General features: G+C 35.2%; 1 protein-coding gene across 1 annotated transcript in view; it reads right to left on the bottom strand.

The window, feature by feature from the left end:
• USP10 (ubiquitin specific peptidase 10) overlaps nucleotides 1-24,332 on the bottom strand; it is a gene marked incomplete at its 5' end in the record, with an annotated part of 33,951 nt that overhangs the window by 3,115 nt on the left and 6,504 nt on the right. The window contains 9 exons of the mRNA XM_010292249.1: nucleotides 913-1,057; nucleotides 6,166-6,331; nucleotides 9,943-10,123; nucleotides 11,336-11,435; nucleotides 12,039-12,142; nucleotides 13,543-13,598; nucleotides 14,059-14,168; nucleotides 15,745-15,836; nucleotides 21,683-22,708. Of these exons, the coding sequence (XP_010290551.1) occupies nucleotides 913-1,057; nucleotides 6,166-6,331; nucleotides 9,943-10,123; nucleotides 11,336-11,435; nucleotides 12,039-12,142; nucleotides 13,543-13,598; nucleotides 14,059-14,168; nucleotides 15,745-15,836; nucleotides 21,683-22,708 (1,980 nt within the window). The remainder of the gene's footprint in view (nucleotides 1-912; nucleotides 1,058-6,165; nucleotides 6,332-9,942; nucleotides 10,124-11,335; nucleotides 11,436-12,038; nucleotides 12,143-13,542; nucleotides 13,599-14,058; nucleotides 14,169-15,744; nucleotides 15,837-21,682; nucleotides 22,709-24,332) is intronic.

The raw sequence follows: 24,332 nt of genomic DNA, 5'->3' as shown, positions 1-24,332 counted from the left end.
CCTGGCTGTCAATGACAAAATCAATTTCAGACTCCGAATCATCCTGCAATCATTTTTGTCAGTCAAGGCAAACTGAACTAGTTCTACAAATTTACATTCTTTAAGTAAATATTAAAAATAAAATACTAAGTAAAACAAAACTGCTTGACAAAGTACGTATCTCACTTGAGATATGAGTAATCTTTACTTTTTCCTGTTTGAGCTATTGGCTGGCTAACAGTCAATTTGCTGGATAAAAACAAAATGCATTTACTATGGCAAGCTCCAGATACTGGATTATATGCAAACTCTCACACTTTTTAAATAAAATCTGTATCTCAAGATATTTGTTAAATGAAAGAACTTTGTTGTTTAACCTCTGAACTATGGCTAGTCGACCTTCAGGCTGCATTTTCCATAAAACGACAGTTTCCTGTCATCAGCCACTGTTTATAACAATAATTTGCCACTTCTCTGAATGAAATCTGAGACAAAAATATCTAGGATTACTTAAGCAACAGCCTCATATATTCTCAACAGGATCACTTCCAACATTTGTCCTCAGCATCTGTAACTTTACTCCTTAAATCTACAGAAAGCTCTTACTTAGCCAACCCAGTGTCTAGGATGCGCCAAAGGTTTTAAGATCTTTTGCCATAATGTTCTTTGCAAAATGGATGCCCAAACTCGTACGCAGGCAATGTCAGGTTTGGCAAGACTGTACCCAGAAACCCAAATAAAATCTCTTTATGAACAAGAAAAAAGGGAAAAAAGCCACACCCACATACAAGATATTCATCCAAATTACTAAGTTTCCTGACAACAATGGAGAAAAAAATCTTGTTCACAAGAAAGAAAACAAACAGATACCCCTAGGAAACACAACTTCATCTTTTCCCTAAAGAGGGGGAATTTCTGTTCAAAGATCTTTACCTTTACTAATTTCCAGATCAACAGGATACTCGATATTCTTGATAAGCTTCTGGCATCCACCAGTTTTCTCATATACAAACCGCTTCAGGTGTAAAACAAGAACAGGGGGGAGTTCTTCTAGTGTCACTCTTCGACTGATCTCCACCTAACACATACATAGAACAAAGATGAAGAAGAAAACCTGCATATTTTTTAACTGCTCAAAATTACTCCTTTAAATACGGAATAAGTATTTAATTCTAAGTACAGCAGTAGAAAAAACATAGATTTGTTGTTATTATTATAATATTAATTTATGATAAACACTGCAGTTCATGACTTAAAGCACACTGGGTCATAAAGCAAAGTGAGAACTCAATACTTTTAGTAGAATGTAGTGTGTTAGAATGAGCACTATTTAAGTGCTGCAGTACTAAGACCAGCTTGCTGGAGAACCCCCAGGAACAACTCCTTATGACAGTTTAGTGATTAATAATTCTCAGCAAGCTACTGTATAATCAGAGGTCAGTAACTTGTAACACATGCTGCTGATTTCAGAGAACGCCAAACTACAGAAGACAACAGCACCACACCTCAGTACCCGACACAAAAGGTTTTGAAAAGCTATTTTAATTTCTAAGAGCTGACACCCTTTTACAAAAAGCTGAATAGAAGAAAAAATAAGAACTAATCCAAATTGCTTCTTAGTTTTCAATAGGTAAATTAACCATAATCAAAAGACAATCTCTATAAAGGAAAACTACTAAAAGATTTTGGTATAAACACCTGAATCTACATTTATCTTAAGAAATTTCACCGAATGCTCCAGAAATACTGATTTAAATGCAAAAGCAGTATTGCAACTACTTTGCTAAAAAGTTTGAATGCTGTGTCACTTCAAAGACTGTCCTGAGCATACCTTGCAATTCCCCACTGAAATACTAGTTTATACACCAGACTTCTCCAGTTTTAACTGGTACTATCTTTATTCCCCCATTCTGACCAAGAGAATTCTACAACAGTGTTGAAAAACACCTTCTCGGTGTAACAACAGTAACATTAAAATAAAGACCTATTCACAAGGGGGACAACAATGATTTATGTATTGAGAAAAACAAATCAGTACACAACAGTTCAAAAATTATTTTGCATTAACCAGAAGATACTTTCTTTCAAGAAGTTCCTCGAAAAACAAAGTGAGCTGTTATGTAGACTAGCTAAAAATGAGTAAGCTATCATTATCAGCTGTTACAGAAGAAATCAGTAATTAAAGATTCTTCTTTCTAAAAAAGTATGCTGTGTTCTTTAAAAGGTTCTGAAGTAAAATTAGTTATAACCTCACTTTTTTCTACTAAATTTTGATTTTTTTATATAATTGTAACTAAACAATCCACAAAGTTACTGTCTGAAAACCTGAAACTGAACTCAGAATTGCAGAACAAAAATGTTTTGCCTTCCTAGAAATTATGACATAAAAACATCTCTCAAAATAAGTGCTTTAGGTTTTTCTCCATTTATTGAGAAAAATCTCTTAATATGCTGATGATTTGCAATAAATTTTCAATACAGGGCTGGATTCTGCCAGAACCTACTAAGTGTGGAATAGAAATGCATGGGAGTAAACTATTATCTCTTTCCATGCTTGAAAAGTAAAACTTCTTAGGACACCGAAGCAAGCAGATTTTGTAGGGTACTTGATTTCCTCATGGATCTGACCTTATCCAATTTACAAGTAGTAATTCTACATTTGAAGCAGAAATAGTCTTTACAAACTGATTTAGTAAAATTTCACCTGAATCTCAAGGGTTCAAAATATGCCTTTCTGTGCTCAAAACCCACCATACCCCTGACAACAGCAGCAGCTTCACTGAGAACTGAGATGGTTTTGTTTGTTTGTTTGTTTTCTGTTTTGTTTGTTTTTAAAAAACAGCAAGCCAAACAGGACACCATTCTTTTCCATTCAACAAGTGGCTGCTGGTGCCCACCTCCACAATTTCCAGGAAGTAACATGCAGAATCAGAAGTCAGAAGGCAAACTGTGAAAGTGAAGGTGACAAGAAAAGGTTCACACAATTCTCCCATGAAATTCTCCCATGAACTCATGAGAGCAGGCAGCTTCCACGCATCTTAGCATGGAACAGCTTCTGCTTTTAGGGAGCAAATCCAGACAGGCTTTATATAGGGAAAAAAATGTGCACTTGATTCACCCAGTTATTACTGCCTCAAGATTTTCACATATCGAGTCTTCTAAATCTTAAATCTGAAGTCTTTGAATTCAAAGTTTTGTGCAAAAAGAGCTTAACAGCTCCCAGCCCAGGAATAGAGGATGCTGAAGAACGTCGCTGCAGTGGTTTAAGCAGTTGCCATTCTCCACCCTCAGTAACCGAGCCGGTGTGTGGGAACAGATGCCTGCACCTCAGCTGCACCGCTCTGTCTAGCGTATGAGCTTAAACCACGGATCAAAGCAGTTTTGTGTGACAGTGCCAGCCTGAAGAGAAGCAGCTGAGGAACAGGCACATGTTCTGCTGTCCTGACTGTGTGAATGGGCTCCAATTTGTCACAGCGTTACCAGCTAGAAGTGCCACAAATGTTTGTTTAGTGAACCTGAGTCAGAGTCCCAAGAAAATATTTGTAAGATCCTCAAGGAGCATTTTGAGAACTCCAGGGGATGTGAAGACTCCTCCTAAGGAGTAAGTGGAATGTAACCTGGAAAAGTAAATGAGGTAAGGCTAGTTGTTACTCAAGAGTCTTCATTTCTGTTAGAAAACATAAGTAGGTCTGCAAATAGGAGTAAGACTGAAAAAAAAATCACTTCAGTGAGGTTAAAAATTAAGGTCTTAAAAAAAAAAATATTAACTGCTGAAATATTCAAGATGTAACAAACTGATCTGCAAGACCAAAAGGAACCAAAACAACTTTCTTCAAATGCTAGTGAGCAAGTGAAATGGAGCTATAAGCAGCAAGAGAATGCCACAGCATTATAAGTATGTATTTTAAATACTGCAGGAAAATCTGACTGGTTTCCTCTTTATAGTAATACACACGTAAAATTAAAAACCAGCTCAAAGTGATTAAAAAACAAACTTTAAGAGAAATAATTCACATATTTGGAAGATTATTATTTTCATGTCTATTATTTATACCCACACCCTGCTAAGAATACAATTCAAACAATCCAGACAGTAATAAATTTTAATAATATAATGGGTTTTAGCTTTATCAGTAGTCCTGAGTTTCCCATCTGTAAAATGGGAGATGAAATGCTTCTTCACAATACATTTTGAAAATGCAAGAGTCCTATGCTTGTTCTACCATCAATGTGCTCAGTGTTTTCACTACAATTTTAACACAAGAACAGCTACTTCGACATACATTTCTTTTGAAAAAAGATCTAAAAGATATTGCAAATGCTTGTATTTCCATTCAGACTCCAACCAGACCAAACCTACAGCACCTAATTTGAACACTCATTTCTTCCAAACCCCATAATTGAACATTGGGTTGTCAGTAAAGAAGTTAAAACCATCTGCATTAAAAGCCAAAAAATGAATGACCAGCAAAACAAAATCTATCTGGTAAATCATGATGAGCTTGCATTGCAAATGCTTCTTTCACATGGAAGACAACTGGAGAAATAAGCATTCTCTAACACTCCTACTAAGCACACAAATTGGAGCTACCCATCTTTAGCTTTTCAAAGAAAACGGTCCATCCTTTCTTTATCTAACCATATTCTCATTCGGAGTATTTAGAAAACTTACATAAATGAATGTCAGAAAGAACAACAACAACTCAAGAGCCTCTTTCCATCCTGGCCTACTGAAAGAAATTACGAACAGTGTATGCAAAAAGTCCATCTGAGCAATCCTTGCACGCAGATGATGTTCTTTACTAATGCACACCACAAGAAACAAGGTAATACCTTAGTGGGGAAAAAGTTTGATTTATTACCCTATATCACAAGTTCTCAAACTGTAATGCCAAAAGCATGCTTCTCCTCCTATGAAGTGTGAATTCTATCGCAATTATTACTATTTTGTATTGTATGATCTGAAAAATAAGATAAAAAAATTTTATCTTTTCCCAGAGCTGCATGGGAAAACAGAATAAAACGTCCTGGTATTTAAAGTGACACAGAATCACAGGGCTTAGAGATCTCAAAAGGTCCTCCACTCCATCCCCTCTGAATCAATTATAACAATTTGTGTAAACCCTGACTGGTGTTTCTCTAACCTTCTCCTAAAGCAGCAAGGACAACTCTACAAGCACCACAAGTAACACCTAGTCTAGGTTCCTATTCCTATTTACTGTTAGAGAATCACTGAGAAAAATCAGTCTTCTCCTTTTCAGGAAAAAGCCCCTGACTAAGTTTTACATCTGATTCCACCCCTCTGCTTCTGTGTTTTTTCTTCTTCATGCTGAACATCACCTCACCCTTATTCGTTCCTTTTACATTACAACTTTTATACTGCCATTCATTGATTGCTCTTTTCGAGATATTCTCCATCTGTGAAGAACACTGCTTTTGAACTGATGACCTAAACCTGAATATAGTATCACTGACAAGCCAGGTTTTTTAGGGCTGTGTAGAGCAAGCCTGTCAACTATACAGTGCCAAGGACACTGAATGGCGGTGTTACTGGCTATCAAAAGATTTCAGATTATTATTCCAGAGAGAAAGATAGTGATCATCAGATGTTTTAGTGAAGTTTTAGATGGACTTCTACCAGAGGTACCACCAATGAATATGTGCATTTTTTATTTTTAAGTGAAATGCATAAATCAAAACCCTTCAAGGACAGCCACACACACACTCTTGTAGCAGAACACTTCATGGTTTTTCTTCTTAAAGCTAGTGTGCTGCTCCTTTACTAAGAACATGTGGCAATCCCCAGGCATCAGTATGTTAACATCACCTAAAAGCTATTTTGCTCATTACAGTATATATTATTACCACAGTTCACCCTGTTAATTTAATATACACTCCAGTAAAATCTCCAACCAATTACTACACTAACTCAGAAAACACATCTATTTACAGGCATGGTTTTGTTTAAAAGTTAGTTCTCTTCCTTTCAGTGTATGTGTTCAAGTATCATATATTTTACCACTACTACTACTACTATTACCACTGCAGGACACTGAGAACATTAGTACCTCTTTTGTTAACATAAGCAATAGTGCTCAGGTAACTATTGGTAAAGCAAGAGCTCTATAAAACTCCCTTTAAAAAGTTTAGTATTTGACTGTAAAAAAACGGGTCAACAGAACACACCTCTTGCTTGGTTTTTGTGGTATAGCCCTGGACAGACTCTCTTGCCACCAAACTTTCCAATGCATCCTGAACTGTGCGTATCTTGTCTGACTGGATATCCAGTTGCAGGGTGAAGAAAGGTTGCAGTGTAGCAGACTCCTTAGAACTCTGCTGGTAAACAACAGATCTATGGAAACAAAAAAATTAAAATGTAATAAAGCAGAGTAATTTTCAGCAATATCAAACCTTCAACTAAGAACAGACCGAAGTCTACTTTTAGAAACTCAATTTACAGTCAATCAGAAAACACAAACACGAAGGTTAAGCATAAGTTTCAACACCCTGAATCCACTTGACCGCAATTTAAATGATTCACATCCACTTAAGAGCATACTGAATGGGATCATATTTTAATTGTTTTGTTTATGCAAGGATTAAACCACTTATTGGATAAGCATCAAAAGTTTAAAGAAAAATACTGACATTTTTGATAATGCATTTAAAAACATTCACCTCGAGGCTCTTTTCACATTAAGAATTTTGAAAATATGTTTTCCAACAGATCTTTGGAAGTGCAAAATACTAGTGCTTACCTAACTGTATGTTTTACTGTAAAAATTAAAACCGATTCCAGATTGTCCAATAAAAATACATAAATTTTTTAATCACTTCACCAAGACCAATTTCACAGTGATTTTAAATTGCTTGCTTAAATCTTGCCATAGGAAATACAAACTATGCTCCACTGAGGACTGGCATTTCCTTTTCCTCCCATCATTTTCTGTGTCCAGACTTGTCCATAAATCGAAGTCTTTCAGAAAACTGGCATGAGTAAAGACCTAGGGCATGACAACATGTTTCCTGTTTTGGGGGGTTTTATTTTTGTTTAAGTGTATTCAGTTACAACCTCTAAGTAGCCTGGCTTGGTGATCATTGTTTTGTGCAACGAGAAAGTACACTCTTCAGCCACATCATCACTGAACTAAGTGGACTCCTCCTGATTTTCATTTTTCTGAAACTTTGCTGAAAACTTAAAACCATGAAACATAGCTCAAGAATATTTTTTTATTTTGAAAGCAGTACTTATATTAAAAAGTCCCAGCTGCTAAAAAAAAAAAAAAAGTGGTTTTATACAGCCAAAGAAATCATTCATTTATTATATCGTTACACTTGTTACAGTGTGTCACAAAGCTTGAAAGTAGTAAGATAATTAACATGCTCTAATCCATTTAGCCACGCTGAAATTTCCCCAGGTCATGTACAACACGTTAACATACAGGTCTAAGGCCTGTACTGCAAAGTCCTTTCAAAAGAGCCCCTTTGACTCAGGCAAAGCCCTGAAGCAGCAACAGAAAGCCAACGCACCTTTATATTGGCAAATATACATCCTTTAGAGGAAAAACAGTAGCATCTTTATTTCAGTTTAACACTTCCTCCTTGGCTGTATTTAAGGACAAAACCTTAACACATGGCAAGTGCAGTATTTCAACAAACAAACCCTTCACTGTGCAAGTCTTGCTGCTTTTGGATACGCTTCCCAAACCCTTTTTAAGATAATGATTTAGCGCAATCATCAACAGAAAGATCCTAACTCCTCAACTGTTTTCGAGTCCGTGTATTTAAAGATTTAATTAATAATGTGGGCAATATTCTGAAAAGATAATGTTACTGAATATTTCTTTTTAATTATTAGAAATTAAATTGTAATATTTTTCAAAACATTTTCTTCAATAAGATATGTAGAAATTAATTTGATAGCAAAACCTTTGCTAGACTATGATTTTCTGTAACAATATCACTTACTAGAATAATTACAAATTTCAACTCGTCAAGGGGAAATGCATAATTTTCAATGCATAATTATTCTCAGGTCCTGTAAGAACGCTACAGTAAGAATTTTTGAGGAAAACAGGCACTGCTCATCGCTACCCTGCTTACACTTTAACAATGTAATTGATGTATTTTCTTTTAAAATAACAGTGCACTTGAAGGGAAAAGTTGGTACTCCTTATGGAAATATTTAGCAGACTTCTAACTGGCTTGTGAGCTAGCTTGCATAACAAATGTTTGAAATTCACACAAGCTGAAAGTCAAAAGGGACTCCTGCACATGAACAAATCAGATCCTGACAGAACTGTACATCTGCATGCTTACACATTAAGTCTCACATAGCTTAAGGAACGTTTTTTGGTTTTGTTTTGTTTTAAGCAATTATGCCAAAATAGGCATTTAACAGACAATTAAGGGCTCGAAGACAGCCTAAAGTTTCCCAAGCCAAAAGATGCCAATTCAAACCATGTTTTCCTAACTGCTTTTTCCATTTGATTTTTCCCATTTCTGATGCTTTCATTCAGTGAACTTCTACTGGCAATTCTGTATTCAGTCCTTCCTATCTCCACCCTCAGCCTCAGAGGATGAAGCTTTCCAACATCACAACACAGGATACTGTTTCTGTGGTAAATTGTGTGACCTAGTTTGGAAGCTAAATTTTTATTGGGTGTGGCAACAGCAGACAAAAGATGTCGGATTGGACCCTGTAGTTCTGTTGCTCAATGCAAGTTTTTGCCTTTTCTCAGTATTACCTTTTCTTGATGTCATTTTCTGTGGACTTCTACAGAAGACAGCATTCTCTTAGTATTCTTAGTTTAAAAACTAATGGAATCATATAGAGATCTAAACAATTCGGACCGTGATAAATATAACTAAGGGTACTAACAATACCTTGGGTACATGAACATACCATCAATGCGGAATTCCATCAATACGTACAAACATCTGTCTGCCAATTTCTATAGAAAATATAATTTTATTTGCCAGCTGTCTGACTCAAATCCCAGAAGAATATTTCAGTGCATTTCACAGGCAGAAGGCACTAGCCCACACTATTCACACCTCTAGACTGAATACCTGGCAACACAGGGAATCAAACACTAGCAATTAAGTGTCTGTCTCCAATTTAAAAATAATTCTTCAAGTCCAGCATTTTTGTTTCAGAATATGTTTTTAGCAAGTGTTTACCTTGCTTTAATTCTAAATTATACATGTCTCCAAATGAGTCATGAGGCTTCCTTTCTAAAAAAAATATTCTTCCAGTATCTACCTTCTGCCTTCATCTGGTATCAGACCTGAATATAAGTAATGTCCCACATTCTTTTCATTCCTGTAACACCTTGTAACAATTTACATTTTTCCAAACTTCTTTCACCTTTAACATTTTATTTATTAACTATTACATATAACTTCCCTGCCTCTGGGAAGCATAAGTGTCTAAAAGTTTACAATGTTGATTTTATTTCATTCTTTTACTGACCAGGTTTAACTCTTAGCAAATCTCACCATCTCTTAGTATCCTTGCTTACAAAATGAGTCAAGACTCCTCATAGATAAGAAAAAATAGGTAGCTCTAAAGTTCTTTGGAATTCTTAGACATTTATATCAATATACAGCGCATGCATATTTCAAACTCCTTCTCCATATGCAATTCAGGGCTTTTGTTCTCTAAAAAGTTTGTTCTTAAGACACTTAAAAACATTCAGACTCTACAGGAAGTCACAGAATCATGTGATCATTGATCAATCCTTTGATCATTCTGGTCCATTTTCTGAACCCTCTCTTGCATAACACATGCTTCATGGTAGAATGTTCACCTCTCCTGGCCTGAACAAACTGTGTTAACAGTCTCATCCATCCAACTATCCAATAATGGTGAAAAGTACAGAAAGGAAAGCAGGCAAAAAAGTTACCTGTAAAGGCAAAGCAGCCTATGGTCTCAACAACTTTTACGAAAAAGTACTATACCTTATATGACCACCAAAAATATCAGTAATTGGAGTCTGAACAAAGTCAGCCTGTCGAGTGACTGACGATTTGTTGCGAGGTCCCACTTGCTCCCATTCATCCTCACTGCCTTCCCCTTGTTCCTCTTGCTCCTCTTCTTCATGAACAGTCTGAGCCTCAGGGCCATTGGACACCGAGAGTTCTTAAAGTGAAGAAGAAAATAATGCATTTTTTTTTATGTTTTTTGTTTTTAACAAATAAAACATGTATACTGATAAAGAATTTGAAAGGAAAAAACGCAATACAAATAATTTTCAGGGGATAAATTCATAGGTTATAGATTTGAGAAAGTAAATGAGAAAAAGTATTTTCCAGGCTCACTCACAGCTGGACACATCCACACATTAACAGAATCCAGTCCACTGATGACTGTATGTAAAGAGATGCAGTTTTCTAGCAAAGTTTAGTATATTTTTAGGAGTAAATTTATGGGGTAGAAAATTAGAAAGTCAAGTGTTATTCTGGAAACATAATTATGCCATTATTAAATACAACTCCTTTTCTGCACAGATATTTTACAGGGAACCCAAGGCTTAGCAAATATTTTCTTTGCAAGTGCCGAAGTCAGGAGGCTATAAACTGCACACAGCTAAAGGACAAAATATGGAATGACCACTTTATATCATAAAAAATTTACCCTACTAAAGAGAAATTGGGTAACTAGTGATCTTAATCCTATACTTGGCTAAGACTAACAGTGTTTTGTTTCATCTTTAATAGGGGACCCAAACAAAAAGCCACTGTAAAAAAAAAAAAAAAAAAGAGGGGCATTATACTCTGCATACAAATTCTAATACTTCTTCCAAAAGACATTTTTTTCTACAACTTTGTCAATAAAAAATTTAAATTAATTTAGTATGTCCTGTTTTATAGTGGATATAAGTTAGCCATTAGTCTAGAAGCTTCCACTTCAAAGAAAGATTTTAACAGTTGTTTAAAGATCAATGAAAAAACAACACCAATACATTTTTGAACTACCATGGAGAGAGCCAAAACTACAGTAAACCGACACTGCAGGTATTATGAATGGCAGACAAACATACCTATGCTTAACACAAGACTAGTCAACTTGAGTTAGCCTCAAATAATGCTCAGCTGAGCTCAGTAAAAATTTGTAATGCAGAAATTTGTTGTTTAGGAGGACCTGGTATATGACGTATTATTATTGTCATTCAGAGTATTTATGAAATGATAACGCTTTTGCAAATACGTGGACAGATTTTAACAAAAGATTATTTGTGTTTGTCTTTGAGTCCCATAAAACATGGCATTCTATCCCTATCTCAACATGTACTCCACAAAGAAGGACACTATTTGAAAGAAATCAAGTTTGCTACAAAAAAAAGCCACTAACTTTCATTATGTGGAGAGAGAAGTTTCTTTAGGGTCAGCATTTCTTCATGTAGTCCATTGAGGATAAATCCCAAGTATTCTTCAGCATCCTCTTGCCTGCCCTGAATAAAATGTTGTGGGGTTTTTTTTTATTATTATATGACATTTTCATGCTTCACTTTAACAGAAGGTTCATGGCATTGAACATCTAGCTGTCTTCTATTAATGTAGCTAATTTACCCACTACTTAATCCAAGCTGTAGAGTCAAGTAAGTTTAAATTTTGCTATAACACCACCTCATTTTTAACCAGTTCAAAAAGAAGCAACACATTAATTTGTAACCCACCATAAACAGCAAGCACATATGTAAGCTTGACTTGGGTACAAGAATTTCTGCATTCTTCTCAATACAAGTTCAATTTAACATGGGAGCTGGTAAATTTTTTTTTTTTGCTATTTCTTTTAAGTAGTATTAAAAGTTGCTGTCAAACCAAGGCCAAATCAAAAGATGGTTCAAACCATTATCACTTCTTTAAATTGAAACTAAACCTAAAATAGTATTTTGAAGTCTCTGTGGACCTTCAACCATTCCAATCTGAATTCCAAGCAGAAACAAACAGTAGTGATATTTAGGCACAGAACCTGATGTATGGCTTTATATTGCTTTAACAACAGTGACTGCCTTGCAATGAAATTACAAAAGTCAGAGATTTGTAAGTCACACCTTTTCTGACAGACTTGACTTTATAACCGTCAAAAGTCTATAAATGTATGTAGGTTCAAAGGCAGCTCCTGGTCGGATATCTCTCACAATTTTATCGCCTAAAGCTGCAAGGAAAAGAGAAGTACATATAAATAACAGTATACGGAAGTTTTTCTACATTATACCTTAACATTCTCTTCACGCACCAGTAGATTTTGGAATTAAACATTATTTTTTATTATAGCTTTATTACAATTTCAGTGACTCAAGCTCAGAATTCGTAAGATACAACTCTTGTCTGTGAACGTTTTTTTAAAAAACGTCTTACATTACCCTACATAGAGACTTGCAGATGGTCTGGAAAAGTTAGTACTCTCTTTTTACAGTCAACACTCTGAAGATTAACAAGAATATCCATAGCCATCATAAAGGAACAATTCTGTTTCTATTTAAATTTTTGTACTTCTTTTGTATTCAAAGAACACTTCCTTAAATCTTTTATGTATTTGTAATTCTAATAGATGTCTTTTCCTCATGGCAGAAAAAAAAAAAAAACCAAAAAAAGAAACAGTTTGACAGAATGTTCAATCTAATGGCAATACAAGGCCTCAGAAACTATATTTGAAAACTACACAATACAATAAAATGACCTAGAAGTATAATAAGTTGCATAAGACAGTAAGATTTGTTTTACAGAAACAAAACTTAAGCAGCAAACCACAGAAATGTCTGAACTGTTTGGAAATCACTGGAACAACCAGCTCCTCGTGATATTTTCTTATAATGTTACATAAACACATTCCTGAAACTGTTCTTTATTTCTATAAGTTTGGAATACAACAGATTTGGTTTAGAGATTAAAGAAGTGAAACCTACAAGATAATTTATTTGCATTTAAAAAATGTTCTATTCTTCACTACATAATCATCATTGATGCTAAACACGTACTAGTAAGAATCATACACTTCTGAAATTTTGACACTGAAATAGTGCATAGGATGGGGAGGAATTAAAAGGCATGATAACATGCCTGCAGGCAATCTTTCACTGCTAAAGAGATCTATTATGGCCCCATTTCGTTCCAACTGAATGTGTTTAGTATTTAAGGAAGAACGATAGAATTGAGCAAGTTGATAAACCAAACAGCTGGAAATATGTACGGAAGGAAGTAGTGTAAAACACAGTGAATATGATTTTGTTAGTAAGGGCATGTTCTTAGAAGACATCTTGACAATTAAGTTAACCTTCAACAAAAACTGTTCTTATTGCACTTCTACATTTGGTCTACCAAACAGGAGGAAAAAAAAAAGACTTCTTGACATGAATCATCAATAAGGAAAAGCATAACACTGACAGAAAAGCAACAGCAAACTCTTTAAAATATCAAGAAACCCCAGAAGGCGAAAAAGCCATGAAGGGGATCAAGCACCAGTATTTAAAGGTCTTAACTACATCACACAATGTAGATCCTTACCCCAAAGCCTTATCACAACTTTAAGACTTTTCTTCCCCTATTTCCACTCACCTTGTTTTGCTTTAGGAGGTACAGGCATATTTGTGAACTCATTCATTAAACGAACACTGAAACAAAATGGAAGGAACAACTACACATGAGCAGCAAGTTAAGACTTAGAAGGACAAATAATAACATTACATCATTGTCATTACTGACTGCTAAAAGAAATACAGTATCATAATGAAGTCTGAGTAAAAGCTCAGACATAAAAATTAACTTGATCACTGCTACTGAAACTAAGGTGTCAGGTTAGTTCTTGCAGCTCTCACGGTTCACTTTTCCATATTAAATACTGTTTAAAACTGATATTCCTCAAGTAACAGGAACTATCTTCCTTGACTAGTCAAGCAATTGTAAAATATGAAGTTCATTATAAAAGCCACATATTAAAAAAAAAAAACCCACACAAAAGGACTTCTGGATACATATCAACTTTCAACAGCTGCAGTAAACAATCATTTGTTAGACACTGCTGAATGAACTTAGGCAGATCACAGATTTTTTTTTTTTTAACAAGCTACTTACAAACTGTCTATCATTGGTGTTGAGGTACACGGCCGCTGCGATTTTGAATACATTGGAATGGACTTCATTAAATGATACATTGGAGGGCAAGCAACCAAGGCTTGCAGGGTCTATGCAGTGGCATTAAGGAAATACTCAGAAAATGTAATCTGCATATTAACTAAATATTCATTTATATTTAAATTATATGCAAAACAAAGCTAACTCTTTATTATGCAGACCAATCCAATGACTAAATTGGAACAGATGGATGGGCTTTTATCACAACATTAATAATGTACAGAAGTTATAATAAAAAACCCCAGTGTCTTGTAACTTGCAGTTATTTCACTGACATTTTAATAATGTCAAAAATTTTAATTAAAGGAGAAGGAAACATTTAGTCTAGAAGCAGAAGAGGAAAAGAACTTTCATAGGAAAGACTTTATAAAATTAACAATTTGAAACTTGGTAAGTAATAACCTGTAACATGTTTTCTGAAAAGAATGGAAGAAGCCAGCTGACAGGACTTCAAGTTAAAGGTGATGATTCGTGCCCATAACCAAACCAAAACAACCCCACTGTGATGTGAAACGTTCTGTAGTGTAAAGAAGAGTTTGGAGCAACCAGTAAAACTACAGTGCATGTTGGGAGAAAATACTTTAAAAACATCAAAATCCATGCTACTTGGCGAGAACAGTGAACAGAGGCAAAATTAAAAGGCTGGAAAGGCAGGGAAATTACAAAAAATGCAGTGATCTCAACAGCTAAAGAGGTATATTAACTTGATCCCTATAGTGTGCAAAAATTAAGTAACAAATTCCCATGTAACATTTTAAGACTGAAAAAATGGGAGCTAATACAACCAACCAGATGAGTGCAGAACTGGTTATGCAAGATAAAAGCTGATGTTTAAAGCAGAATTGCTGGTCTAGAAATAGCTTATCAGGGTTCTGCAATGATCAGTATTGAAATTAGTCTCAGTATTTTTCACTAGCAGTACTAGCAGTTAAATTAAAAGCATCCTAATTGTCACTTGCAGTGAGCCATGGCTCACACAGGAGATAGCAACATTGTAATAAAAATTTTATTATTTATAACTAACATAATACAGCACTGAAGAAGGAAGATTTCTGTCACCAAAGGTAGAAGCTTTTTGCAGGGGAATACAGTTCTAAGGCATTAAGAGCAAGCTAATCCTCCATTCTGTCGTAAAAGAATTATTTTAAACACTGCCATTTTCACATACAGTATGATAGCGACAGCCTGCTCAACAGAAAACCAAATGATCTGCTTACCAAACTGCCAAAACAAAGCCTAAGAGTAAGAACAGTCACTTTAAGTACAACAGAGAAATAACCACTTAAGTTGATGCACAAGAAGTCATGAGTAAATATGACTAGAAATTACAAGAGGTTTTCAGTCATGACAAAGTTACAGTTCTGAAATATTTTGACAGAGATTAACAGAAAAATTGCAAACAGGATTGTGCAGCCAACTGCAGGGGAACCTTGGACACCGGGTTCAATGATCCAAAGTACACCTGGATTTCTAGATGCTACCTTTAAATATTTTAACCACAGTAGTAGGATATGGGAAGACAAACACTTTTGTAAAATACTTACCAGAAAAATCCAGAAAAACTTTGACAGATATAATATACAAATTTTAACTTAAGTGTATTAATTTTTTCCAAGGTAAGGATACAGCATTGATGTAGCACCAGTTTCCTTTGTTGATCAGCCCTCGCGGTTGCAAAGACACTGGTTTATGTATTAGTCTTACATTTTCCAGTATTTCTGCAGAACGAGAAACAGTAAATTAAGCATCAACAAAACGTACATGCTAGCCATCAAAACAAATCCCTTGACGTATTAAAAAATAATTCAATTCCATTAGGAAGATTCCCAGAAACTTCAGCAAATCATTTTCTCTCCATTTAAACACTGTTCATATCTCAAATCAGACATACTTCAACTGAAGACATCCTGGAATTTGGGTGAGGAGGACGCTGGTACAAGAACTAATCATTGTAATTTCAAAACTGAGAAAACCTATTTGGTTTTATTTTTGTTTTCCAAAAAACAGACACTTTTACTTATACAGATATATATATAGGTGTAAAATCCCATTAGCTCTAATCCCTTACCACCAATTTTATGAAGTATTTCCCAAATTATTCTGCTTTGAAGAGAGATGAAGCCGATATAGCAGTCTCAGTTTACAAGTTTCAACATACACTATCTTACAACAAAGATATCTTAGCACATACAAACAGGACAGATGTTAACATGGTCTTATGAACAGTACGTCTTATTTACTGGTTTAAGACTTCCAAAAATCTACAAGATAACAGGCTTACATAATATAATGCTTACTGCCTTCTTGCCTTCAAAAACTTCAGCAATGGCCCAAGTTTAAAATTTAGAAACCACTGCACATAGGTAAGTCTGTCTCAGTTATGAAACTGAGAGCAACAGGGAAAGTTTTTCCAGGAAATCTGACCTGTTATTTAGGTACCCAAATAAAAAATGTTAAAGGAAAATATTGGATCTGCTATATTTTAAATTTGCAAAATAAGGAGAAGAGGTATACAAGACAAAATAGAAAAAGCAAATAAACATAGCAATTGTCTACCAAAGAGGTTATTTATTTTTATAATAAATGTGAGTGCCTCTAAAACCCTTATATGCTACACTGCCTACATTTAAGAGCTTGAGCTAGAAGGACTATCTAAACAGACAACATAACATGACACCGGGTGGAAAAGCAGAGGCACAAAGCCATAACTAAGCAAAGGAGGTGGCAGAATTGCAAACAAAATCCATGTCCTTCTACTTCCAAACTATGTCTTTATCTAGAAGATCATATTTCCTGTTGACACCATCAGTGCTAGCCAAATAAAAACATGCCAAAAAATAGAAATATTTAAATCAGTTCTCTATTACATAAAGAACCTGACACTTGAAAGGGCAGACAGTAAAAAACATAAAATGGAAGACATTAGCACCTATCATAGATGCAGACGAAAATTGTTCTGCAAGCGTTGAAATATATTTGTTATGGAATTAGTAATACTCACGTATTTCAGAATATATGGATAAAGCAGCAAAGTTTGAAACGTTTTGTGCACACATACAATCTTTCTATTAATGTAACTAGGCACTGTTGAAAATCAGGATAAAATAATGAAAGAAGTATTTATTTTTAGTGCCTCTCAGTAACTTTTTACGTTACTATATTTTTGCCCATTTTTGCATCATACTAACTAAAAATGTTATTAGGACCTTTAGCATCCTCTTGTGGTCGTAAAACTGCTTTGAAAACAACGTCTAGTGCAATTACAGTGAATTTTGTTTCTTTTAACATAAAGAATTATTTTTGTGTACAGCAATTACATTCATTACCACATTTTTTTCTCAAATCTAACATTTACACATTACCTAAAGAACTTCTACAAGAGTATCAGAAGAAAAATACACTTAAGAGGCATAAGAAAACCTTCTTAATTTAAAAACTTTTTATAAAGCACACATCACTAACCAGAAAGAATTCACATTCTCTTTGGTGGATACTGACTTGTGAAACATGGCCTTGATTTGAAAACTTATGTAGAACAATATTACCATGTTTAGAAACTTCTGTTGGTAAAAAGAAAAGATTTTGCTAATGTTCATTCACCAGCTGGTGTTATTACAAATTCCTGTCAGTATTTTTTTTAACAATACTGAAATTCCCTAATCAATGCAAGTCCAAAGTTTAACGAAAGTGAAACCATGGGAATATGGTCTCCATGCTGAAAAAATACACATATTACAAGTTAGCAATTTAAGGCTTAGTTTCAGGCCATTATTTGGCAAATGTTATTTATGTCATTCGGATCCTCCTTCAAATCTGGGCAACGGCTTAAAGTTCCGGGACAACACTGCTGGATAATGCTACAGAAAATCAGTTTCTGCAAGAATGCAGTTTGATACTACACCAGGCTAAATTTCTGAAGTTGTTTCTAAAAATCCCAAACTTTGCATACCTCCATTCGACATCTACTTGCTCCAGTGCTTACCTAGCTTATCAATAAGAAGATTTTTTTACTACGTTAACACTGAAGCACCTATGTTAAGTAATTCTTGTCTTGTTCCCTACAGTCTTGGGTGAGCAGTGAATCGCCATCTTTATGAATTTGTTTTACAAATTTGAAGTTACATCCACAATCATTCCAATGATGTTATCTGAGACAAAGTAAATCCAAATTTTCCATGTCTGCCAATAAAATATGGTTTTCAAATCTTCTGTTTTCACTGCTGCACTTTTACATCTTCCCTGAAATCTAATGCCCAAAGACTGGCATTTTCACCAAGTCCTCAACAGCAATAGAATCAGTTATCTTTCATCTTTTCCATGTAAATTGGTATTAATACACACTGGGGAAAACAACTTTGTCATTTTCAGCTTTACTACTAAGGACATTTATCAACTCCCTAGAACTTTCAGATCCTTTTACTCTCTAAGAGTATTACCAACCATTTATTCTTCATACTGTATGCTTGCATTTGGTTTCTGTTCTGGTATATCCTTCCATACTTGCATTTATTGGATTCCCTTCCTTTTAATTTAAAATTATTCCAGATTTAGTCAGATCTTAAATGTTTGTGTTCAACTGAAATTCTGCCTGCTGTAAACAAATTTTACAGGCACTGTTGATTTCATCATCCACAAAGAAAACACTATTCAGAAAATCTTTTTAGATTCTCCCATTGAAATTTTTCCTAAAACTACCAAGAACAGTTAAAAGACTACTCAGAATAGTTAGTTTTCCAATCACTTATTTCCTTCCTTACATTATATAACGCATTACTAACTATCATCAGGTTATGCATCAGAGGGTAGTAGCTGTGAAATGCAGCGACTGAATCCTGAGAGTCATATTTTTTACAAATATGGACCATTTATAACCTCGCTATCCCTTAGAAACACATTTTAATAATGTTTGCCCTAGTATCTAAATTAGGCTAAGGTATGTAATTAGTACGGCTGGCCCTTTCTAAATACACACGCACTGTACCTGTACTTCTCCACCATTGTTATCTGCCTAGAGTTTTGCCAAATAAACATCAATTGATCACGGTTTGCTTTAGAAGTTCCTTTAACCTGTTCACTACTGTTGCCAGTAAAGCTTCTCACCACACACCTTAGCTGCTTGCTAAAATTCACTCTTCGGTTGTTTTTTCCCCTCATCAAGATTAAGATGAAATCTGTTTGTCTGTTTTATGTATTTTCTAGTCCTGATTTTCACCTCCTTATCTTGTATAGCTTTTGTTTAACCTTGAGGGCTAAGAATCCACAGACCTTTGCAGGCTGAATCAAGTAGCATTAAACTACCTACAAGGTGCCTGTGAACCACCAACCTCCCTTGTAATAAATGGTGAAATTAAAACACAAGCCAGCAATTTGTCCCTGGAAAAGTAACTTATTTTCTTGTGTCCTGAGCACCTGTTCTAAATAAAAACTACAGAAGGGCCTCAAAGCTACAACACTGCCAGAAGATTTGCTAAGTTTGCTTGCTAAACTCAAGACATTTTAGGCCTAGATTTTACCTGTGTTTATCACCCTACCGCACTTGTCAAAAATTCATCCCCATTAGCGTGAGTTGAAACTGGTGAATTCCCAGCAAATGAAACAACAGGATCCCAACCCAGCCACACCAAAAACAAGGAACACAATCAGCAGCTACCTATGAAAAACAAACAGGATTGCTATATACCCTTCCACAATGATGTTAACCGAGGCAGAAGATTTGAAATGAAGTATGTACAGAACAGAGCACATGGTCTGGAAATCATAAATTAAAACTCTCATACCACATTTTGAGTGTGGGTATATGAACGAAGCAGTAATGTACCTATTTCTCAAACAGGACGGAGAACATTGAAGAACAACAGACAATTAAGAAAGTCACCTTTTTCCAGACAGCAAAGCACTGATTACATGGCATTCAGATCTTCAAGTAAACATTTTACCAAAATCAGCAGCATCTAAATTAAAGGAATCGCAGCAATATAACTCCTACCTAAATCAGCTGCCATGAGATTAATTCCTTTTCACTGGTAAAGGATCTATACTCAGATTGTCCCTCTGCAAAAACAGCTAGCTAATAGTGAAGGTGTAGAAGAAAACTATATAAAATTTACATTGCTTTTTTAATACATTAAAGACAAAATAAAAAGCTCTGCTCCCACCTGGTGGCAAAAAATAGTACAGAAACAGTAAAAGACTAGAAAGTTAGCTTAAAGCTGGAGTGACTTGGACAAGATAAAAACTTTTTCACTTATGGCAAGCAGTTCTAGCTTTATGGTTGTCACAGAACAGTTTTAAGTTAAAATTCATTACTAAATCACAGCTTTAGGTTTTAAGAATACAACATACTCCACATGCATGGGTTCATAAAAACCATAAGCACTTGCTTATACACTTTTTTTTTTTAAATTGAGTTAACTGTGTTTGTGACACCTAAGTGAAAAATACACAGAAATATAAGTTATTCTGACAGACGACTTCTCAACAGACAATTTTAAGTAACGAAACCATTACTGACTACAGAGGGGATGAGAGGCAGGCATATACTTCTGGGTATTCCGAATAAAAACATCCAGGCCAGCTTCTGGTTAGAGTAGAAAACTTTAACTTGAAGCTGTCATAAACAAAACACCATCATACTTGTAAATTAGCTTGTAGCATAAATAGCAGGATCTTGCTCAAGCTTTTTCACATGCGTACCATTTCACAGATTTAAAATAATTATTTTTGTTCCAACACTCATGAGTCAGTGACACAAAATGAAACCAAGTGGAAACTTCTCTTCATATTTTCTGACCAAGTCTGCCAAAACGAATCTCATACACATTCTAGCATTTCTCATTAGAACCACAAATATGACAGGACCAATGGTCAGAGCCTTTATATCACGCATTGCCTTTCCTGATGTACCTTCTGGACAGTTTCTTATTGTTATTCTTGATGAGGAAATAGCTAGCATTGTTTCTGAATAAAATCATATTGTTTACAGTGGTTCAGGATAATTCCTCAAAATTTGAAAGACAGACCTCTCAAACAGCAAATCAATAAATATAAAAAATATTTCCTGTATTAGAAATTCTGAACCAGGACCTATTTAGACATTACACTTAAGCTACTTTAAGTGTCCAGGAATTTCATCTATTTTGGCATAAATGTATTAATACTCTTCTCTTCTTGTAATAGAATGCATTACAATATTGTAAATACTGGATAATACAACACACAATTTTCATAGCAAACATTTCTAATGCGTTCTTCCTACTACAGTAGCATGCAGCTGAATGCAACCAGCCTATTTAAAAAAAAAAAATCACAGATCACTTAAATATATTGTTTGACAGGTAGCAATAGTTCTACTGCATCTGGGATAATGACATGGTAATGCCTCATTGGAATATTTACTCAGGGGATTCAAAACTAGCTTATTTAAATTACATCTTTCTTAGCAGTGTTTGAACACTTATTAAGAACATTAACAGAGGGTTCTTCTCTATCAATATTGCACGCTCCTGTTTACAAGCGGAGTTAATACCTTTCCAGTGTAACATCCACTCATGTGTATTAACTATACCTGCAATCTTTATGGCTACAGGATCCTCTGAAACTGGAACAGGCCCCTCTTTGACTTCAACCTGTTTTTCAGGGACCAGAGTAGATGTGGCAGGAGGGGTATACTTAGTCTCAACATAGACCACAGATGTGGAAGCAGAGGGCTTGGAATTGTGAAAAAGACTAGCCCACGATTTTGCAGGCTGATTAACAGGGACTGATCCTGCAACCGGGACTGTTGCCTCAGTAGTAGGTGAAGCTTCCTCAGGCTTAGCTTGGTCTGAGTCAGTGCTTTCCACAGTGTGCAATTCTACCCCATTGGCAGCTGTGTCCTCCCCAGAGGATTCAAGTGTTTGTCCATTAGAAACGCCAAGGTTTTCAGTAGTATCAGTACCAGCATAAGACTGTACAACAGCTGTCCTTAAAGGGCTATCTCTGCCAGTCTCTGAGGGGATGCAAAACTGTTCAGAATTAGTAACACGGCATACCTCAGGCTGCCCTGCAGTCCTGGTATTGTCTAGTGCGCTAGAAACAGAATCATCAGAGACAGCTTCATTAATGAAGTCTACAGAATTGTCTGGGCTGTTGCAAGTCCTTGGTGTGGCCAGGGAGGGTACATCTCCCGTCAGTTCCGTATCCTCCGTGCTTATACTGTTTAGTCCCGATGAATTTGCGTGGCCATTTACAAGAGCTTCTGGGGGAGCAATGCCGTCACTGACGTCTTCCAAGTAACTGTAGTATCCAGGCGGTCTTTTTTTCTTCTTTTTACGTTCCCTTTGTCCAAGGCCTCCAGACAAGCCATCATTTTCAGCGTTAGAACCGCTGTCCAAAGTGAGGGTTGGATCAGTGAACTGGCAGTCAATGGAGTTGTAGTTTGTTTCACTGAGAGTATCATCAGCAGTTTTCTGAGCAGGTGCACAACTGAGAATGAATTCTGGAGCCTGAGGATTCAGAGTACTTGAAATACTGTAGTCTGTGTTATTTAGCACAGATGACTGTGTCTCAATAACTTCATTAACACCAAATTCAATTCTCTGATACTCTTCTCCTGGGTAAGAGAAAGCAAACCTGAGTTAGTGAATGACATCTAACCAAAAAGTTAAAAAAAAAAAACAAAACAAAACAAAACACAAGAACAAACCCCCATATATTCCTGCAACTCAGGAAACAACTACATTCCCCCAAACTAAAATAATTCTTATTCGCTATCTCAATCCTGAAGGCCATTTCAAAACATCATTCTCCTAAAGACAACAGAGTACGATTCAGGTTTTCTTAAACAGAATATGTAATTTTCCAAATCACTGCACAGTTCCTGCAAATAACATCTATTAGAATGACCTATTAAGAAAAACTATTAAAGCCCAATGACTTCAGCGATAGTCTGCATTAAGTTAATTACTGGGCAATTATGTATAAAATACAGTGCAATATTTAACTCCACACTACTTCTAAAGCCAATCTTTTCCAATGACAATTACAAAATCCAAGCCTTTACCTGTTTAACTTTTAAAAATAATTTCCACATGTGGAGTCTGTTTTTTGGAGTGGTTTGCTTGGTTTGGTTTTCTTGGTGTGTAAAGATTTATCATAATACTCAACAGCTGAAAGCTATTTTTCATTAATTGTATGGCAACACTGCAATTACAGCTTTTGAAACTCGGCTCATTAGTAATTTATCTAATTTTATCACATTTTCATTTATTACTATATGAGAATATTATATATATAGGACTACATGATTTTATGACAAGGAATACAATAGATACACCTCAACCTAAGCCTGTGTTCAACTTGTGCGTACAAGGAATACTGAAAAATTTATGAACAGAGTGGGTTTGGAGTTGGTTTATTGGTTTGGGTTTTGTTGGGGTTTTTTGGTGTTTTATGTATTTAGTTATTTACTTACCCTGGAACTTTGACATGGTCTTTAAAGAACCACTAAGAAATATTCTCATGGCAGGCTGCAGTATCACAAAATACTGTCAGACACAAAGTACTGCAATTTCATGGAACTTCATTAGTTTTATAATGCATGTGTGCCAACTAGTAACACTGAACACTTCAGTTACAACTATTTCTGTAACTATCAAATAAAGAGATAAAATTAATGAAAATTAGTGTTGGGAATGTTAAAGGTAAGCTCCCATTTTAGTACTTAAAGTTTTGTAGGTCCTTCTATGATGTGTATGTTACTGTTTCAAAGACATTAATTTTAATATTCTCGATTTCCTCAAATATGGGGGGGGGCTAAAGAACAGATTTCAAATTTTTAAGACTCTTGCTAGAGAACCAAATAACACTAGATATTATTGCCAAAGGAATAAAAGCAGATACACCACTAAAGTTTAAAGATTTTCTGCAACTTACATTATGTATGACATGTTAACAAATGCATATTTTCAAGTATACCACAGACACTCACTAAAAATGAGGTGGTTTGGATTTTGGGTTAGTTTTTTGCTTGTTTCATTGGTTTTTTTCTTTTAAACACATCAAAAAGCAAGCAACAGTTCCTAAGGAAAGAAGTTATTCACACATCCAAAGAAATAATCCTATGGGACAACAGAGCCTAGTGGAGAACATTTTGATACATTACTGTCAACGTAATGGTTTGAAACTCTCAAAATACTTTCTTGAAAGGTCCACTGACAAAAATTCTAGCTTTAAAA

The sequence above is a fragment of the Phaethon lepturus genome, unplaced genomic scaffold (assembly GCF_000687285.1).
Source record: "Phaethon lepturus isolate BGI_N335 unplaced genomic scaffold, ASM68728v1 scaffold16628, whole genome shotgun sequence".
In the NCBI taxonomy this organism is placed as follows: domain Eukaryota; kingdom Metazoa; phylum Chordata; class Aves; order Phaethontiformes; family Phaethontidae; genus Phaethon; species Phaethon lepturus.
The sequence above is the reverse complement of the archived record's forward strand: the minus strand, read 5'-3'. Positions and strand labels throughout refer to the sequence as shown.